Source organism: Labrus mixtus, chromosome 2 (assembly GCF_963584025.1).
Source record: "Labrus mixtus chromosome 2, fLabMix1.1, whole genome shotgun sequence".
Taxonomy (NCBI): domain Eukaryota; kingdom Metazoa; phylum Chordata; class Actinopteri; order Labriformes; family Labridae; genus Labrus; species Labrus mixtus.
Genome location: NC_083613.1, coordinates 26,252,174 through 26,266,796, shown reverse-complemented (window position 1 = coordinate 26,266,796; position 14,623 = coordinate 26,252,174). Strand labels below are relative to the sequence as shown.

The following is a 14,623-nucleotide window of genomic DNA, read 5'->3' as shown; positions in this document are numbered from 1 at the left end:
TAGAACATTAGAGCCTTATTTTGTTTCATGGAAATAAACCCAGCTAAAACTCAGAGTGATCACTGTTTTTTATTTTACACATGATGAGGTTTGGAAGAGTGCGGATACGGTTCATTGTTTATTTGGATGCTTTATGTGTCTTTGTCTGAAAACTGAGAGTCAACGTGTTGTAGTTCGCACTTTTGTCCACCAGGGTTCAGTGGATTCCACATTTACCTTACAGAGCACAACAACAACAAAAACCATAAGTGCTTTGAGTTTTAGTGTTGTTAGTTTACTTCACATCACAGTGCGGGGGTTTCTTTGAGACTTAAAGAAAACAAATACTGTGTTTATTAGAAGAAAAAAAAAGCACATATCTGCATGCCTAGATTTCTATAGATTTGTATTTATTTTCAACTTTAAGCATGCTTCTTGATCCCTGAATGTGTCATAGGGGTTAAATAAGTTTTTGTGAGAAAAAGGCCCTTTCTAAAGATTCACAGACACCATATCAGACCCACATACACACACTGTTCTGTAAATAGTACAATCAATTAACACCTGACATTATTTTATCTTGCATGTTAAAAACATGTTATTTTATTTCATATCTTCTTTAAAATTGGTCCTGATTGACACACAATGATTTGGACATGACTGAATATGAAATACAATTTTAATTACAATTTAAAGTATAGGCTAATTAGGTAAAAAACAACAACAACTAAAAACTCCAGAAACTGTGTTACTTTGCATTTAAGAAGGATGACAAATCAGTCTAATCCTAATGAAGCGACTTTAAATTCCTGTTATCTAAACATTGCACCTGTTTTGCTTTCATTTTTTGTGTATTCACATCATAATTTAGTAGGGATGTCTGTTACTTCAATGAAATATTTACTTCTTTGGGTCTCCGGAGCCCAATATGTCTGAGAGGGTTACATTTCCTACTATTAGCCAAATTAATTGCATAGTGATGAATACATTATGCTTCGAGTGATTAAACATCACGGTATAATACATTTCATGGTCATACGAGGGCAGTGACACCCACTCCTGCAGGAAGTCCCGCCTCTTGTGACCAATAACCACCCTCATTGGTTCCCCACTGACGTCAGTCAAACTACAGCCATGTCTACATAATGGGTCAGATAGATAGATAGCGGACCATCGGTTCTAATCTGGTTGACTTGTGTGGATCTATTTCACCGTTACACGTTTTGGAGGATCTCTCCAGGAATAACTGGATATTTGGACAGACAAGTGGCAGACTGTGCGGCTTTTCCTGCGGATTCCTGCCTGTCACCGCAAACACACGACCATGTTTACAATGAGACGGTGAAAACAACTAACAGCGCGTTTGAGGAGCCTTGACAAAATAAAAGAAGACGAAAAAAGAAGGTGTTTCCAGCCCGACAAGCGGGCTGTCAAACAGAAACCCTTCTCCACTGCGGGCGGCGTCTGAACAGCGACCTCAAAGATGATGTCAGGAAAGCATTTCAAGGCTCATGAAGTGAGCTGCTGCATCAAGTATTTCATCTTCGGGTTCAACATCATATTCTGGGTAAGTCCTGTGGTTTTGCTGTTTGAGACATTCAGGCCTCCGGTGAATGCTCTGACATGACATGTTTTTTTTTTTTGTTCTCCATCAACATCACCTTTGCTTTTCTCAATTCAGTGAGGGCTGTGGTCTTTCTTCTTTGTTGCCCTTCCTGTTGTCTTTCATTGGAGACGCGATGATTTCATCCCTGTGAGCTCATATGCCGCCGTGCACTTGTTCTCCCACTGTCACCTATCAGCAGCACGCTTTGTTTTCGTGTGGACAGCAGCAGCAGCAGCAGCAGCAGCAGCAGAGAGAGTGGAAGCACAGTGTGTTTACATCAAGATACACCATAAAGAAAGATTTGATTGTGAGTGTCAGAGATGTCTGAGCAGACTGTAATGATCAGATAATTCATGATAATTCGTGATCCTCGTGTACGGATTGTTGTCACGAGAACAAAACAAACAAAGCCTATCTCTCCTTTTTTGTAATCTGGAGTTATCACCAGTGACACCAGACAGGACTTCTGGGTGTCCTTTCCGCCTGCAGTTACCAGCTTTAGACTGGTTGGTGCTATTTTAAGTGTTTCCTGTGGAGAAGAAGAAGAAGAAGAAGGAGGGTTATTAAGGATAAGGCATGGTTATAAGGTCATCTGTTCATAGATTCATGATTAGAGTTACTTTTCTTTCCTCAGTTAGTCGTTCAAATCACATAATAACCTCCTTCATGTCTTTTTATGCCCATGTTAAGAACACCTGAGAAGACTTTATTATTATAAATGACAAAGCAGAGCAGAATATTCTTTAAAAAGCTGAATAGTAGAGCTTTCGTATTTTTGGGAAAAATGACTGCAATTAATAGATTATCTATCAATCAATCAATCAATCAATCAATCAATCAAACTTTATTTATATAGCACCTTTCAGACAAATTAAATTGCAGTTCAAAGTGCTTAACAAGAGTGCAGAAAAGTTATTGACGAAAAGTAGTTTATAAAATCATTGAGAGACCAATGCACACCAATAAGAATTAAAAATAAAATATATGTATAAAAATAAAATACAGTAAAATACGACACATAAAAGCAACAAGACATTAAAATAAATATATAAGAGGAAAATATTTAAAATTGTAGTAGGATAAAAAGACAATACAGTAATGTTAAGATTTGAATTGATATAAAACACTATATAAAAGCCAGACTGAATAAATGAGTTTTAAGACTGCGTTTAAAAATCTCGATATTCTGGGCTCCTCTCAGACCCTCAGGAAGGTTGTTCTACAGTCTCGGAGCGTAACAGCTGAAAGCAGCATCGCCAAAGGTTTTTGTCCTGCTCTGTGGAACAACTAAGAGAGAGGAACTGGAGGATCTGAGGGGCCGTACTGGTTCATAAGCTAAAATCATATCTGACAGGTGGTCTGGTGCAAGGCCATGTAATGCTTTATAAACTAATAAAATAATTTTAAAATCAACACGAAAACTAACAGGCAGCCAGTGTAAAGATTTTAAAACAGGTGTGATGTGTGCTCTCCTTCTGGTCTTTGTCAGTACTCGTGCGGCAGAGTTTTGTAGTAGCTGAAGCCGATTTGTTGTGTTTTTTGGAAGACCAGAAAGGAGAGCGTTACAATAGTCCAGCCTGCTAGTAATAAAAGCGTGCATTAGTCTCTCTGTTTGGCTCAGAGAGAGAAATGGCCTCACTTTGGCGATGTTTTTCAGGTGGTAAAATGCTGTTTTTGTGACACCCTTTACGTGGGCCTTAAAATTAAAATCTGAGTCAAAGATCACCCCAAGATTCCGTGCTTCTTGACTTGGGTTGAGTCCTATTTTTTTTTTAGTTTGGGGGCCAGTTTCTCTCGCTGAGCCTTTGAACCGATGATTAAAACCTCTGTTTTGTCCTGGTTGAGCTGCAAAAAGTTCTGTGACATCCAGGCTTTTATATCTAAAATACAATTAAAAAGTGAGTCAGTTTGTCTGGTGTCATCAGGAGACACGGCCACATAGAGCTGAGTGTCATCAGCATAGCTGTGGAAAGAGATTCCGTGCCTCCTGATGACACCACCCAGGATGTAACATGTACAAATTAAAAAGTAGTGGTCCTAAAATTGATCCTTGTGGTACCCCCACTGGAGACCTCGTATTGTTTGGAGGTGCAGTCTTCTATCGATACAAAACATTTTCTGTCACACAAATACGAGGTGAACCAGTTAAAAACATTTCCAGAAAGGCCTACATGCTCACTTAGTCTATCTAAAAGAATCTGGTGGTCAACAGTATCGAAAGCAGCACTGAGGTCGAGTAGTACCAGAACTGAAGGCTTGTTGTTGCCAAGGTTTTTTCTGATATCATTAACTACTTTTAGCAGGGCCGTCTCAGTGCTGTGGCGCGCCCTAAAGCCAGATTGAAACATTTCTAATGTAGTGTTTGAGGTTAAAAAGGCACTCAACTGATTAAAAACTAACTTCTCTAAAATTTTGCTTAAAATGGCAGGTTTGAGATTGGTCTAAAATGACTAGGTGTTAAAATATACAGGTTCCCTTTTTTTAAAAGACGTTTAATTAAGGCAGTCTTAAAATCGGTAGGGACAACACCTAGCTGTAAGGAGTGATTTACTATGTCGAGGACATCTTCTGATACTGAATTATCATATATGAACTTAATTTTCTTTGAACTGACTAATCAATGAATTGTCAAATCATTACAGCTGCATTAGTATTCCAGAAAGTGAACTATATAGATCTGTTGCTAAGGCCTTTTTTTTAATAACGGAAATGCTAAAAATGACAGCTTTCTCGGGGCTATCTTATACTGTATGTTATTGGATAAAATATTCAGCTGATACTGTTCAACTTTGGCTAATCCAGTGAATTCAAAATTATTATTATTATTGTGTATCATCATCGTCGTCATCATCATTATCATTATTTTACAAAAAAACTTGTAAAAATTCAACCTAACTGAACAGCTGTCCTGCTCATTCAGTTCCCACCTTCTTCACAGCAGACATGTGGACTGCTCATAGTAAAAAAACACAGCTGTTACTTCTGATCAATGTCCTTTGTAACTATTTAAGTGTGTTGGTAAGTTTGGACAGACAATCAGTTTATAAACAGTACCCGGACTCTGACTGAGACAGCTACATCAAATTCAGCCTTTATGACTTTCATAGCTCACATCCGTTCCTGTCATGTCAAAATATCAGATTATCATCTGTGGAAAATATCAGCTTGAAAAACATCTCAAATGCTTAATGCAGATTTTGATGCTCTCATGGTATCATCCTATCACTCACCGTCTTGAAATGAGTGGAGCACATCACATTTTTTGTTCTTTTATGGAGGTCAGAGTGATGAAGACGAGGACCACCTGTCAGGCCTCACTGAGGCCGTCAGTGACCCCGTGATCCCGTCGAACGTTTATATATGAAGAGAGGAAGTGAGCTGTGTCAGGAACATCTGCTCCACTGTCCTCTTAGTTAATCTGCAGAGTGTTTTATATTTACGAAGAGGAGAAAATCCTAAAGCAGGATCAGTCTGTAAACAGGCTCCAACATGGTCTAAAGATAGTTCTTTTAAAAAAAAACATAATATTTGTTATCTTAGCATCAGTCGTTGTAGGATTTTCCTGTTTTTTCTTGTTATGAATCATTCATTTCATTAGAATCACTTTTTTATCAAGATGAGGAAATAATAAAATAGAAGATAGATAAAGATCAGTATTTGCAATTTATGAAATTCAGATTATATCCTATAAATAAAATATTATCAACACAAAAGCAAATTCTAGACCAGAGGTTCCTAATCGTTCCCCCCCCCCCCACATCCCCCAAGGACCCACACATGAAAGAAAAATAAAAAATTGATACAGTGCTGTACGAAATTACCATCAATTTGAACAGCTTCAATTGGTAACATTCTATCAAAATAGGTCCACACACACTTGTTCTTACCTATACACCATGGTATAAACTTCCCACCACATGTTTTATCAGGATTTTAGGGACTATGTTCAGATCTTATTTTGACAACCTCAGAGCAGACGGAGCCTCGTGCCCCCCCATAAGATCTCTGACGTTCTAGACCTTTAAAATGCATCCCGTGCTCTACCTCACCTGTAATGAAGTGTCGTTGTGTGGCTCTTTTCTCTCATCCTACTATTTAAGTTCAGAAAACAAAACATTTTTTACGTATTACTCACGAGTTAAAGAGGTACAGTAGAATTTGAGGCTTTGAACTCTATTTGATCCCAATCTCTGTGGTGGGTTCAACACTTGTGTTAAAAGAAAAGAGTAATACTTCTTAAAGTCGCTGAAGTGAAATCTCAAAGTTGCTGCTTCGGGTTGACAAGTAGCCGAAACATCAGAGGATATTAAAAAAAAAAAAAAGATTGAAATGATGATGAAAAGAAAATCCAATCTTAGCACTTACTAGCAGCCAGTTGAAAAGAGGCTGTGATTGTCTTGATTACCGTCTTTTTAAGCCATTCAACCTTTACACTGCTGTTGTAACCGTGTGTACATACGGTGATAATGTGTTCAAGCTGTTATAAGATGCCTTCTAATGTGGGACTCTCCCGCTGCTCGTGCAGACTGAGATGAGAGATATTTAGGAATGGACGTCTGCCAGGAAAATCTCTGTGCGGGTTTGTCTCTGCGCTTCTGTGGGATGACTACATGTTGCATTCACAGAGAAATAATCCTCATTCCTCTTCTTTTCTCTCCCTGTTAGTTCCTTGGAGTTGCGTTCCTCGGCATCGGGCTGTGGGCGTGGAGCGAGAAGGTGAGTTTATGGAACGTGAAACAGTTTCTTATGTGAATCTTTAAGTTTTTACATATGGACACCTTGACATATAGTGAGCGAATCATTTACATTCAGGGTCCTGTTGTTTGCACCCCGTCTTTCTGCTTGTGATGCTGCCTGTGGCTTTACTGAATCAGAAAGGAATGTCATGCTTTCCGGTGGGACGCCTTCTGAACAATGGACAGCACAGACAATCTGATGCATTTCACAGATTCAGTCATTGTGTATTATGGACCAGGGGTGTAAAAAGTGGGGACAGAGGTTTCTCCACTTTCACTGAGTAACCTTTAAAGACCAGGTTCATTTCTAAGATCATTGCTCTTTTCTAAAAATCTGGCTGCGTTTTAAGATTTGTGTCTTTCCTGAATCAAGTAATTACTGTGTTCATTACTTCAGTCATTGTTTAGTCAATGAAATATTAGAAGGTAGCAACACTCATCAGTTATAATTTTCTAAAGCCCAGAGTGAAAGTTTCTTTGTCTCTTCTTGACCTGCAGTCCTAAACCCAGTGCGCTTCAGTTTACATGATAACAAACAGAGAAAGTGCAAATCTGGAGCCAAAGAAGTGTTTTTAAATGGTTGAACAAATCAAATGATCATTGTCATTATGGCCACATTTTGGGAAATAGGCTGATAATCTTTCCCACAAAGAGATGACATTAGAAGGTCTCAGCCTCTCAAGTGAGATCCTCATGTAAATACTGGAACCAGTAGGGCATTAGCTTAGCTTAGCACAAGAAAATCTCTTTAAAACCCACCCTGTTAGCTCCTCTAAAGCTCAATATTTAACATGTATTATTTAATACTGATATTTAACTCAGTGTCAAGTGTAAAACACAAGTTAGCTGTTGTTTATGGAGATTTATGGTCCGGGTTTATCCTAAAGGGAACGTTTGTAGGGTAACTAGCCACGACTCAAGTAACCTCTAGTAACCCACATCTCTTTGTTTTTATTTTATCTGTGCGAATTAAAAAGACAGGTTGTAACATGTTCAAAAACTGAGGGTCTGTAGTTGCTAGTAGGACGGTTATGTTACCTTTTGACGGTTTTAGGCTACCCTTAGATTTGAGTTAAGTCTTCTTATCTGACTACACAATAAGCACATATTTAAAAGACATTTCCTTTAAACAATCACCAAACTAGTTAATAATTAATGACTTCTTCTTTTAGCCCTGCACATTATTTAATATTCGGCTTTGAGAGGAAGAGGAGTATAGCTTGAACACTTGCTAATCGTATTCACGTCCATAAGGCTGAGTCATTTTACCGGCTTTGATTATGCGTCCAGATAAAGTGGACTCCAACTGGATTTGAAACGATTTCTTTTGTACTGTAACACCTTTAAGCCTCCAACCCCACTCTCTGTTTTCAGGGTGTACTCTCCAACATCTCGTCCATCACGGACCTGGGTGGGTTTGATCCAGTCTGGCTCTTCTTGGTGGTCGGTGGTGTGATGTTCATCCTCGGCTTCGCCGGATGCATCGGAGCGCTGCGAGAAAACTCCTTCCTGCTCAAATTTGTATGCTCCTTCATTAAAAAAATACAGCTTCATGAGGATTTTAAATTTCACTCATAACAGTCTCATAATAATATTTGTTGAATTCAGTGAGTTATGAATCATGGGTTTCAGTTCTCCGTGTTCCTGGGTATCATCTTCTTCCTGGAGCTCACTGCGGGAGTCCTGGCGTTTGTCTTCAAAGATTGGATCAAGGACCAGCTCAACTTTTTTATTAACAACAACATTCGGGCCTACAGAGACGACATCGATCTACAGAACCTGATAGACTTCACTCAGGAATATGTGAGCACAGTGTTTTCTCTACTGATTTCCGCCCAGTGTTGCTTTTACTGCAGCTTGATCGTAGATCTTCATTTCTGTGAGACTTTGCTGACATAAAGTTAGGAGTTATTCTTGTCCGTTTGACCTTGTAGTGGGAGTGTTGTGGAGCTTTCGGAGCCGACGACTGGAATTTGAACATCTACTTCAACTGCACAGATTCAAACCCGAGTCGTGAGAAATGTGGAGTTCCCTTTTCCTGCTGCACCAAAGATCCAGCGGTATGTCCTCCCAAAATCTTGCCACTCTTCTGAATTTTCAATTTATGGTCAAACCAAACGAGCCTGTGAGTAACATGGGCGTTTTAAAGTCTGTCAGTGTGAGTACAGATTGGGTAGGTGTTTTTCTAACATGCTGAAACTTTTAAGAGCTGGAACGGTGAGAGGAAATGGTGCAGGTTTTCTCTGTGACAGATAGCGTGGTTATCTGTGTCCTCCAGAAGGCCCGCCTCAGGGCAGTCAACTGTCATGGCCGCTTTCCAACAGGACGTCCAGGCCGCAGTGTTTAGTCCTCTCTGACTCTGCCAGCACTGCAAAAATCTGCGAGCAGCTGGGAGGAGTAATCTTGACCTCGGCCAGAAAAATGCTCTCACTGCTGCTCTCCGTGCAGAGCAGTGACAGAGCTCTGCTTCAGCAAAAAGCAGAAGGGCTTTACTGTAATGAAAGTTGCACAAGATTGTTGTTTTTTTTATCTGCTGACCTCAGGACATCCTGTTCTACCAAGGTCATCCTCTTTATAGAGCAACATTTTATTTGAAAAAAAAGTAGATGAATTGTTATATAATAAAGGAGTTAAATAACACATGATGTTCTCAGAGGACAGAAACCGAACTGTTATAAATAGTTCAACGCAGAAATCTTTTTTAGTCTTTCTGTGCACTGAAAGTAACTCAGGGTTTAGATAATATGTATATGATTTACTTATACTATCATCTAATCGAATTAAAATAGTTAAAATACCAACATTTAAACCCAAAAAATGTTGGCATAACGAGATCCTCAGACTGGCACTTTGACCTCGCAGGTTTTAGCTAAGACAAAAAAACAACAAGAGAAAACAAGTAATTCACTTTGACTAAAGCGGGAAAAAGTGAACGTATCTGTTTTGATTTGTGTGGCAAAAAAGAGAAGGATGAATCAGGATTTGTCTTGCTGATGGTTATGATCCTTGAATGGCGTTGATAGTTGTGGTAAGAGTGTTTTTATGCATAGCCTCAGTGATTACATTTACAACCTGTGTGGCGATTATAGGCTACCTGATGCAAGTCAAGCCCCGCAGCATTCAAGGTCAAGTCAGGTCTTAAGCTCACATTTCAATGTCTGGAACTGTCTTGTCCTCAGTGCAGGTCTGTTTTAAGAGGTTTAAGTTCACTGGGTTCATTTTGGTCCGGTAAACATCTGGAGGCCAAACACACTCCAATAACATTCTGGACTGCGGTGTTCCCGGGGCTGTAAAGAGCCCGGATATGTACTCGTGTAGATTAACTTTTTCATTTTCTGCAAAAATAAAGTTGAAAAACAAGCAGCAGAAGTTTTAACATCCTCCAAGAATATCTCTTTCAGTGTCGTCATAATCATAATCAGATGTTCTTGATGGATCTCACAGGGAAAGTATTTATTTCACAAGAATTTACCTTTTTGAAAACTGTAAACATGAGCCGGTTTGTTTCTCTTTGCAGGAGGACGTTATCAACACTCAGTGTGGCTACGACATTCGAGCGAAAGCGGTAAGTGGCTCACAGAAACGTACAGCGATAAAAGAGATTGAGATTCTCATCTGGAAGTATTAAAAAGAATGAGGACCAGAAGTTGGCGTTTCCCTTTTTAGCCTCTGGCAGGTTCGTTTGGCTGCATGATGTCATGAGGTACTCCACCCTGAGTACAATATTCCTCTTTCAGTATATCCCAACTTCGCAGTCTCCAAAATACAGCAGCTGGCTCCCCATCAGCACTTTGGGCTGTTTGGTATTACTCATGCTGCAGAAATGCACTGGGAATTGAAGCCCCTCCCCCATCGTTAGTTTTGGCCTTACTCCAGAGGGTAGCATAATGTAAGGAAAAGGCTGTGTTTGTTTCTTTGACCTAAAATGTGAGGAAAAGCCAGAGTAAACCAGTTTTAACAAGAGTCAGAGCATGAAAACTGTGGCCTGAGTGTGTGTTTACAAGCAGGCAACAGTAATACAGAAGGATTTTATTATGAAGGGCTTATATGGAGGCCGCTGTGATGTAAAAGAGAATCATATGCTGCCATTAAAAGAGGTTTTAGATAAATCCCAGCAGGATTTAATCCAGTTACCGTGAGAGCTAAAATTTTGAAGAAGAAGAAGAATGAAGTGAAAGCCGGAACATTTCATCCGGTCACCATTGTAAGAACATAATAAGAGTTTGTGTTGATCTTAATGTGTTGTGACAGGACTCAGAGCAGCGCACCTTCATCTATATCAAAGGCTGCGTTCCTCAGTTTGAGAAGTGGCTTCAAGACAACCTGACGGTGGTGGCGGGCATCTTTATTGGGATTGCATTACTACAGGTGAGAAACATTCCAAAAAGGTTTAGTTTGTTATTTGCTCTCGTCCGAGCTTAAACGTGTGCGTGTAATACATTAATGTGTTTCCTGTTTTAGATTTTTGGCATCTGTCTAGCACAGAACCTCGTGAGCGACATTGACGCAGTGAGAGAGAGTTGGTAAGTGGCAACAGTTTCTTCAATTGAGCAACATTTGACTTTGAACTTGAGGTCATTGTTTCTTCACCAGCCTTAGTTTCATATTTTACGCACATCTCAGCAGACACGTAGAGAGTACACATTGTCAACACAGTGCGTTGACCTTTTGGGACACAAGTCAACAACAGGGACCCACTCTTGTAATGTGTCGCTTTAATGTTGTTAATAGGTGAATTAGTTTGACCTTGGTTGGAATATTTTTTTGTTGCCAGAGTGAAACAGATCGAATAGATCACAGACCTTTGATACAAACATTCACGTTCCTCCTGAGGATTACCGGTAATTACAATATAACTTTGGTGATACACAAACCTTGTATCTATCAACAGCATCAGGTCATTGATTTTTTTCTTGTGAAATATCTGAACATCTTCCAGCAGTATTAACACACAATTTGGCAACGACATTCATGGTCCCATGATGCTGATTTCTTTTCTCTAGCTCAAGCGTAAGGTTGAATATTGTAGTTTGAGTTTCAGTCCCTTGATGTATTATAAGATGCATGCAAGTGTACACTTTGTTTACTGCTTATTAGCTAACTAGATGTTAGTATGCCAACACTTCAATAGCAAACAAGGTGAACATCCAATAAATATAGAAATACATTTACACAGTGAGGACTCTAGCATGCAGAGAAATAATAATTTGTAAACTGTTCACTCGCCTGTAGCCCAGTGACAGCAACACTCAGAACTACTTCATTGTGAAATGGATGCAATTTTTGCACAATATATTTTGGTAATGATGCATCAGATCTTAAATCTTTGTCTCTCTTGGTCCAGTTTATTTACCTAAAACCACAGCAGTATCTCCAAAAGCAAGAAGGATGTACCAGGTAAGAAAGATTCATCACTCCTGTTGTAGTTTATAAATATGGTTTTGTGTATCCATTCATTCTATTGATTCTCCTTGTGGTGTTTTTTCCTCCTCATAGGACTCTGCAGTTTGGACGCCCGCAATGAAGGGAAACAAATGAATCAACTGAAGTGTCCAGACACAGAGCCTCATATGTAAATAAATAGTAAATTTAGAGTTATTTTTAGAGTGATTTGTGGCCCTATTTCGGACAAAAGCACCACCTCAGAAATGCAACGTTAAACAAATTCTGTAAAGAAGTAAAAGAGGGGCGTCGGACTTGTAGCCGGGATGACTTATGGAAGATGAATCTTTATCAGAGGAAGTGCTTCTGTCAGAAACGGGGCTTTGATTTTATATGTCTCACAGCTGCAGTTTCAAACACTGCATGTAAGGGGTCGTGTACAAAGATAAGAGTGATGCTTGAAATGCACTGCATGCCTTTTGTCTACTGGTAGGACATTGGCTCTCCTAAGCGTATTTCATTAATGTTGAGTATTTTAAAACACTTGTAAAATAGTCACTAGATTAGAGGGAATCGGCTGGTTAGCACTTTGTTGAATGTTGAAATTGAATCTTCTTGAAGCTACCGAGAGTTTACTTTAGATTTATTTCCATCTGTGATATCGTGCAGTATCATAAACGGTGGGTGTTGTAAGCTTTGTAGGGATGCAGTTCTTGGGAGTGACATTTAAAAAAGAAAAAAAGTCCAGATAAAGTGAAGTAAACCAGAAGAGCAGCCTTAAGCACTTTAATCTTCATTAAGACTGATGAAGCTCATCGCGGCCTCTCAGTATCTGTCATGACAGACTGTTATGTTAGTCTCACGGTGGCCACTAGAGGGGGCACTTTTCCTTTAATTAAAAAAAACAAAAAACTTTACAATGCTCCATGGTGGCAGATCATTTGTCCAAAATCAGATTAATAGAGATTGTGGTCCAGGACATTTCAGTGTTGTGCTGTCACTTGCACATGACCTTTTCTTAATGTCAGTGTTCATTAATTTTCTTCTGTTTTTGAAGTATTCTTTAGTGTTTCTATGAGAAAATGCACCAAATCGATGGGATACTTTTGATGGAGGTGTTTTCTGATCTGTAAGTTTTCACTGGAAAAATTAAGAAACAAGCTAGAGGAATGGCATGCTGGAACTGCTTGGTGGCACTAAACTGAACAGAGAAAGGATTTATAGCCTTCATAAACACACACGTATACATTACTTGAAAGCGGAGCACTCAGGCTCTCTCACCAGCATCTTTTTCATAGCACACTTGGAATGAGAGTTGTGAGATAGAGCTTATGGATCTTTCTTTTGAGACGTGACCTGAACGCATCACATTTACTTTATAACCTTTAATAGACCTGCATGAAAGTACAAGAAGCCGTTAAATGTAAAGGCAGTGTGAACCTGCAGCAGGTTATACACGCACATACTGCAGCTTGTCCTTTAAGGTCAAAGGCTCTACAGCAGCATTTGACTGAAGTGAACATCCTCACATGAAAGCTTCTTTATTCCACTTTAAGCTTTATATGATTGTTTTTGACTGATTACACTTTCTCTTACCACTCAGTGCCATATTCGTACCCCTGTTCATTACTTTGCTTTTGTTTTGTGTACCCCTGGTTCTTGTAAATAACTGAATTGTGACAAGTTGTAAATATATATATGAATAAATGTTTTTCTTTGTAAACTTTTGAGGGTAGCTGACTTTGATTTAACGAAATTAACTTTAAAAAAAACCAAGAACTCATAATCAGAGTAAGTGATGCACGGTTTTGCAAAAAGAAAATGAGTAAATAGTTTTAAATTAATGCTACTACAAATGTTGTTTGGCTATGTAACATGTCCTCTACGTCACTGTCAAAATGCTCTTTAGTGAAGCAGTTAATGAGACGGTAACGCTATATAATCTCGTGACGTCATTGCATGTGAGTTATGCTTTTTAGTGACACATTTGCTCACCAGCGACATCTAGTGTTCGTTACAAGAAAGTAATACTCAGTGAAGATCCTGCAGGGGAATCACTGGCAAGAAAACAGTTCTGTACTTCCGGTTCTCTTCACAAGTCAATGTACTTAATTAAAACATGTTATGGTATTTGATGTAAAAAAAAAAAAAATCTAGAAATATCTTCAATCAAAAGGTTTTTATTTTACATTGATCCCTATTTCGTAACACGGACACTGATGATGAGATTTATTTCTCTCTGTGCTTTTTAGCAACCTGTCACAAAATCATCTAATGCATTCTGCATCGGGCTGTTCAAAGGAAAAACTGCATGCTCCCTAACACATCTCTGGTCATGACAGCCAGAAGCAGTCTTTTCTTTCACGCACACATAAAAACACACAAAGACTTAAGGTTTAAGGTGAAGCGTTATGAATCTAAAAATATGTTTTGTATCCAATCGTCGTGTCTGTCAGATCTCTAGATGGAGACACATGTCATATTTGGTAATACACTGAAAAATGTCATGATATTGTCACTGACCTGTTATTTTTTTTGTCAGTTGTATCAATCATGAAAGGAGAAAGTCAAAGATAAAAAAAGATCGGTGGGCTTCATGCATATTTTTCTCTCAACAGACCTCACATCATTTGTTGTTCAGATACCCCTCTGAGATAAGAGGATGTGTTTGTTGTGTTATCGGGGATTGATTGCAGACCTGTGATGTGACCTTTGGACAGATGCCTCAGTGTTGCTTCCAGGCCTGTTCTAGCTAGAGGACAACAGCAAACTGGTTTCTACTGATGCAATCACTTTTCACTTCAAACACATTCAGACTTCCATTTAATGCAAGCAAACATATTTTTTTTTTGGAATAACTGCTGCGTAATATGGATGATTAAAACATGAAATGTGTGTTTCCTGTTTATCCATCTGTGTG

At 39.0% G+C, this 14,623-nt stretch overlaps 2 protein-coding genes across 2 annotated transcripts in view; one reads left to right on the top strand and one right to left on the bottom strand.

Annotated features, from left to right (window-relative positions):
* odam (odontogenic, ameloblast associated) overlaps nucleotides 1-14,623 on the bottom strand; it is a 130,137-nt gene that overhangs the window by 75,678 nt on the left and 39,836 nt on the right. The gene's annotated exons all lie outside the window — the stretch shown is intronic.
* On the top strand, nucleotides 1,107-13,426 carry LOC132990679 (tetraspanin-5). Its single transcript, XM_061059040.1, has 10 exons — nucleotides 1,107-1,546; nucleotides 6,251-6,301; nucleotides 7,696-7,842; nucleotides 7,954-8,124; nucleotides 8,256-8,381; nucleotides 9,839-9,886; nucleotides 10,573-10,689; nucleotides 10,783-10,844; nucleotides 11,666-11,718; nucleotides 11,818-13,426. The coding sequence occupies exons 1-9, from the start codon at nucleotides 1,463-1,465 to the stop codon at nucleotides 11,676-11,678; spliced, it is 819 nt and encodes a 272-aa protein (XP_060915023.1). The 5' UTR covers nucleotides 1,107-1,462; the 3' UTR covers nucleotides 11,679-11,718; nucleotides 11,818-13,426.

Excerpts from the sequence above, each read along its gene's own strand:
- LOC132990679 (XM_061059040.1), top strand. The coding sequence starts at position 1,463 with ATGATGTCAGGAAAGCATTTCAAGGCTCATGAAGTGAGCTGCTGCATC. Across the intron at positions 1,547-6,250 it reads GGTTCAACATCATATTCTGG|TTCCTTGGAGTTGCGTTCCT; the intron begins GTAAGTCCTGTG and ends TCTCCCTGTTAG. Across the intron at positions 7,843-7,953 it reads ACTCCTTCCTGCTCAAATTT|TTCTCCGTGTTCCTGGGTAT; the intron begins GTATGCTCCTTC and ends CATGGGTTTCAG.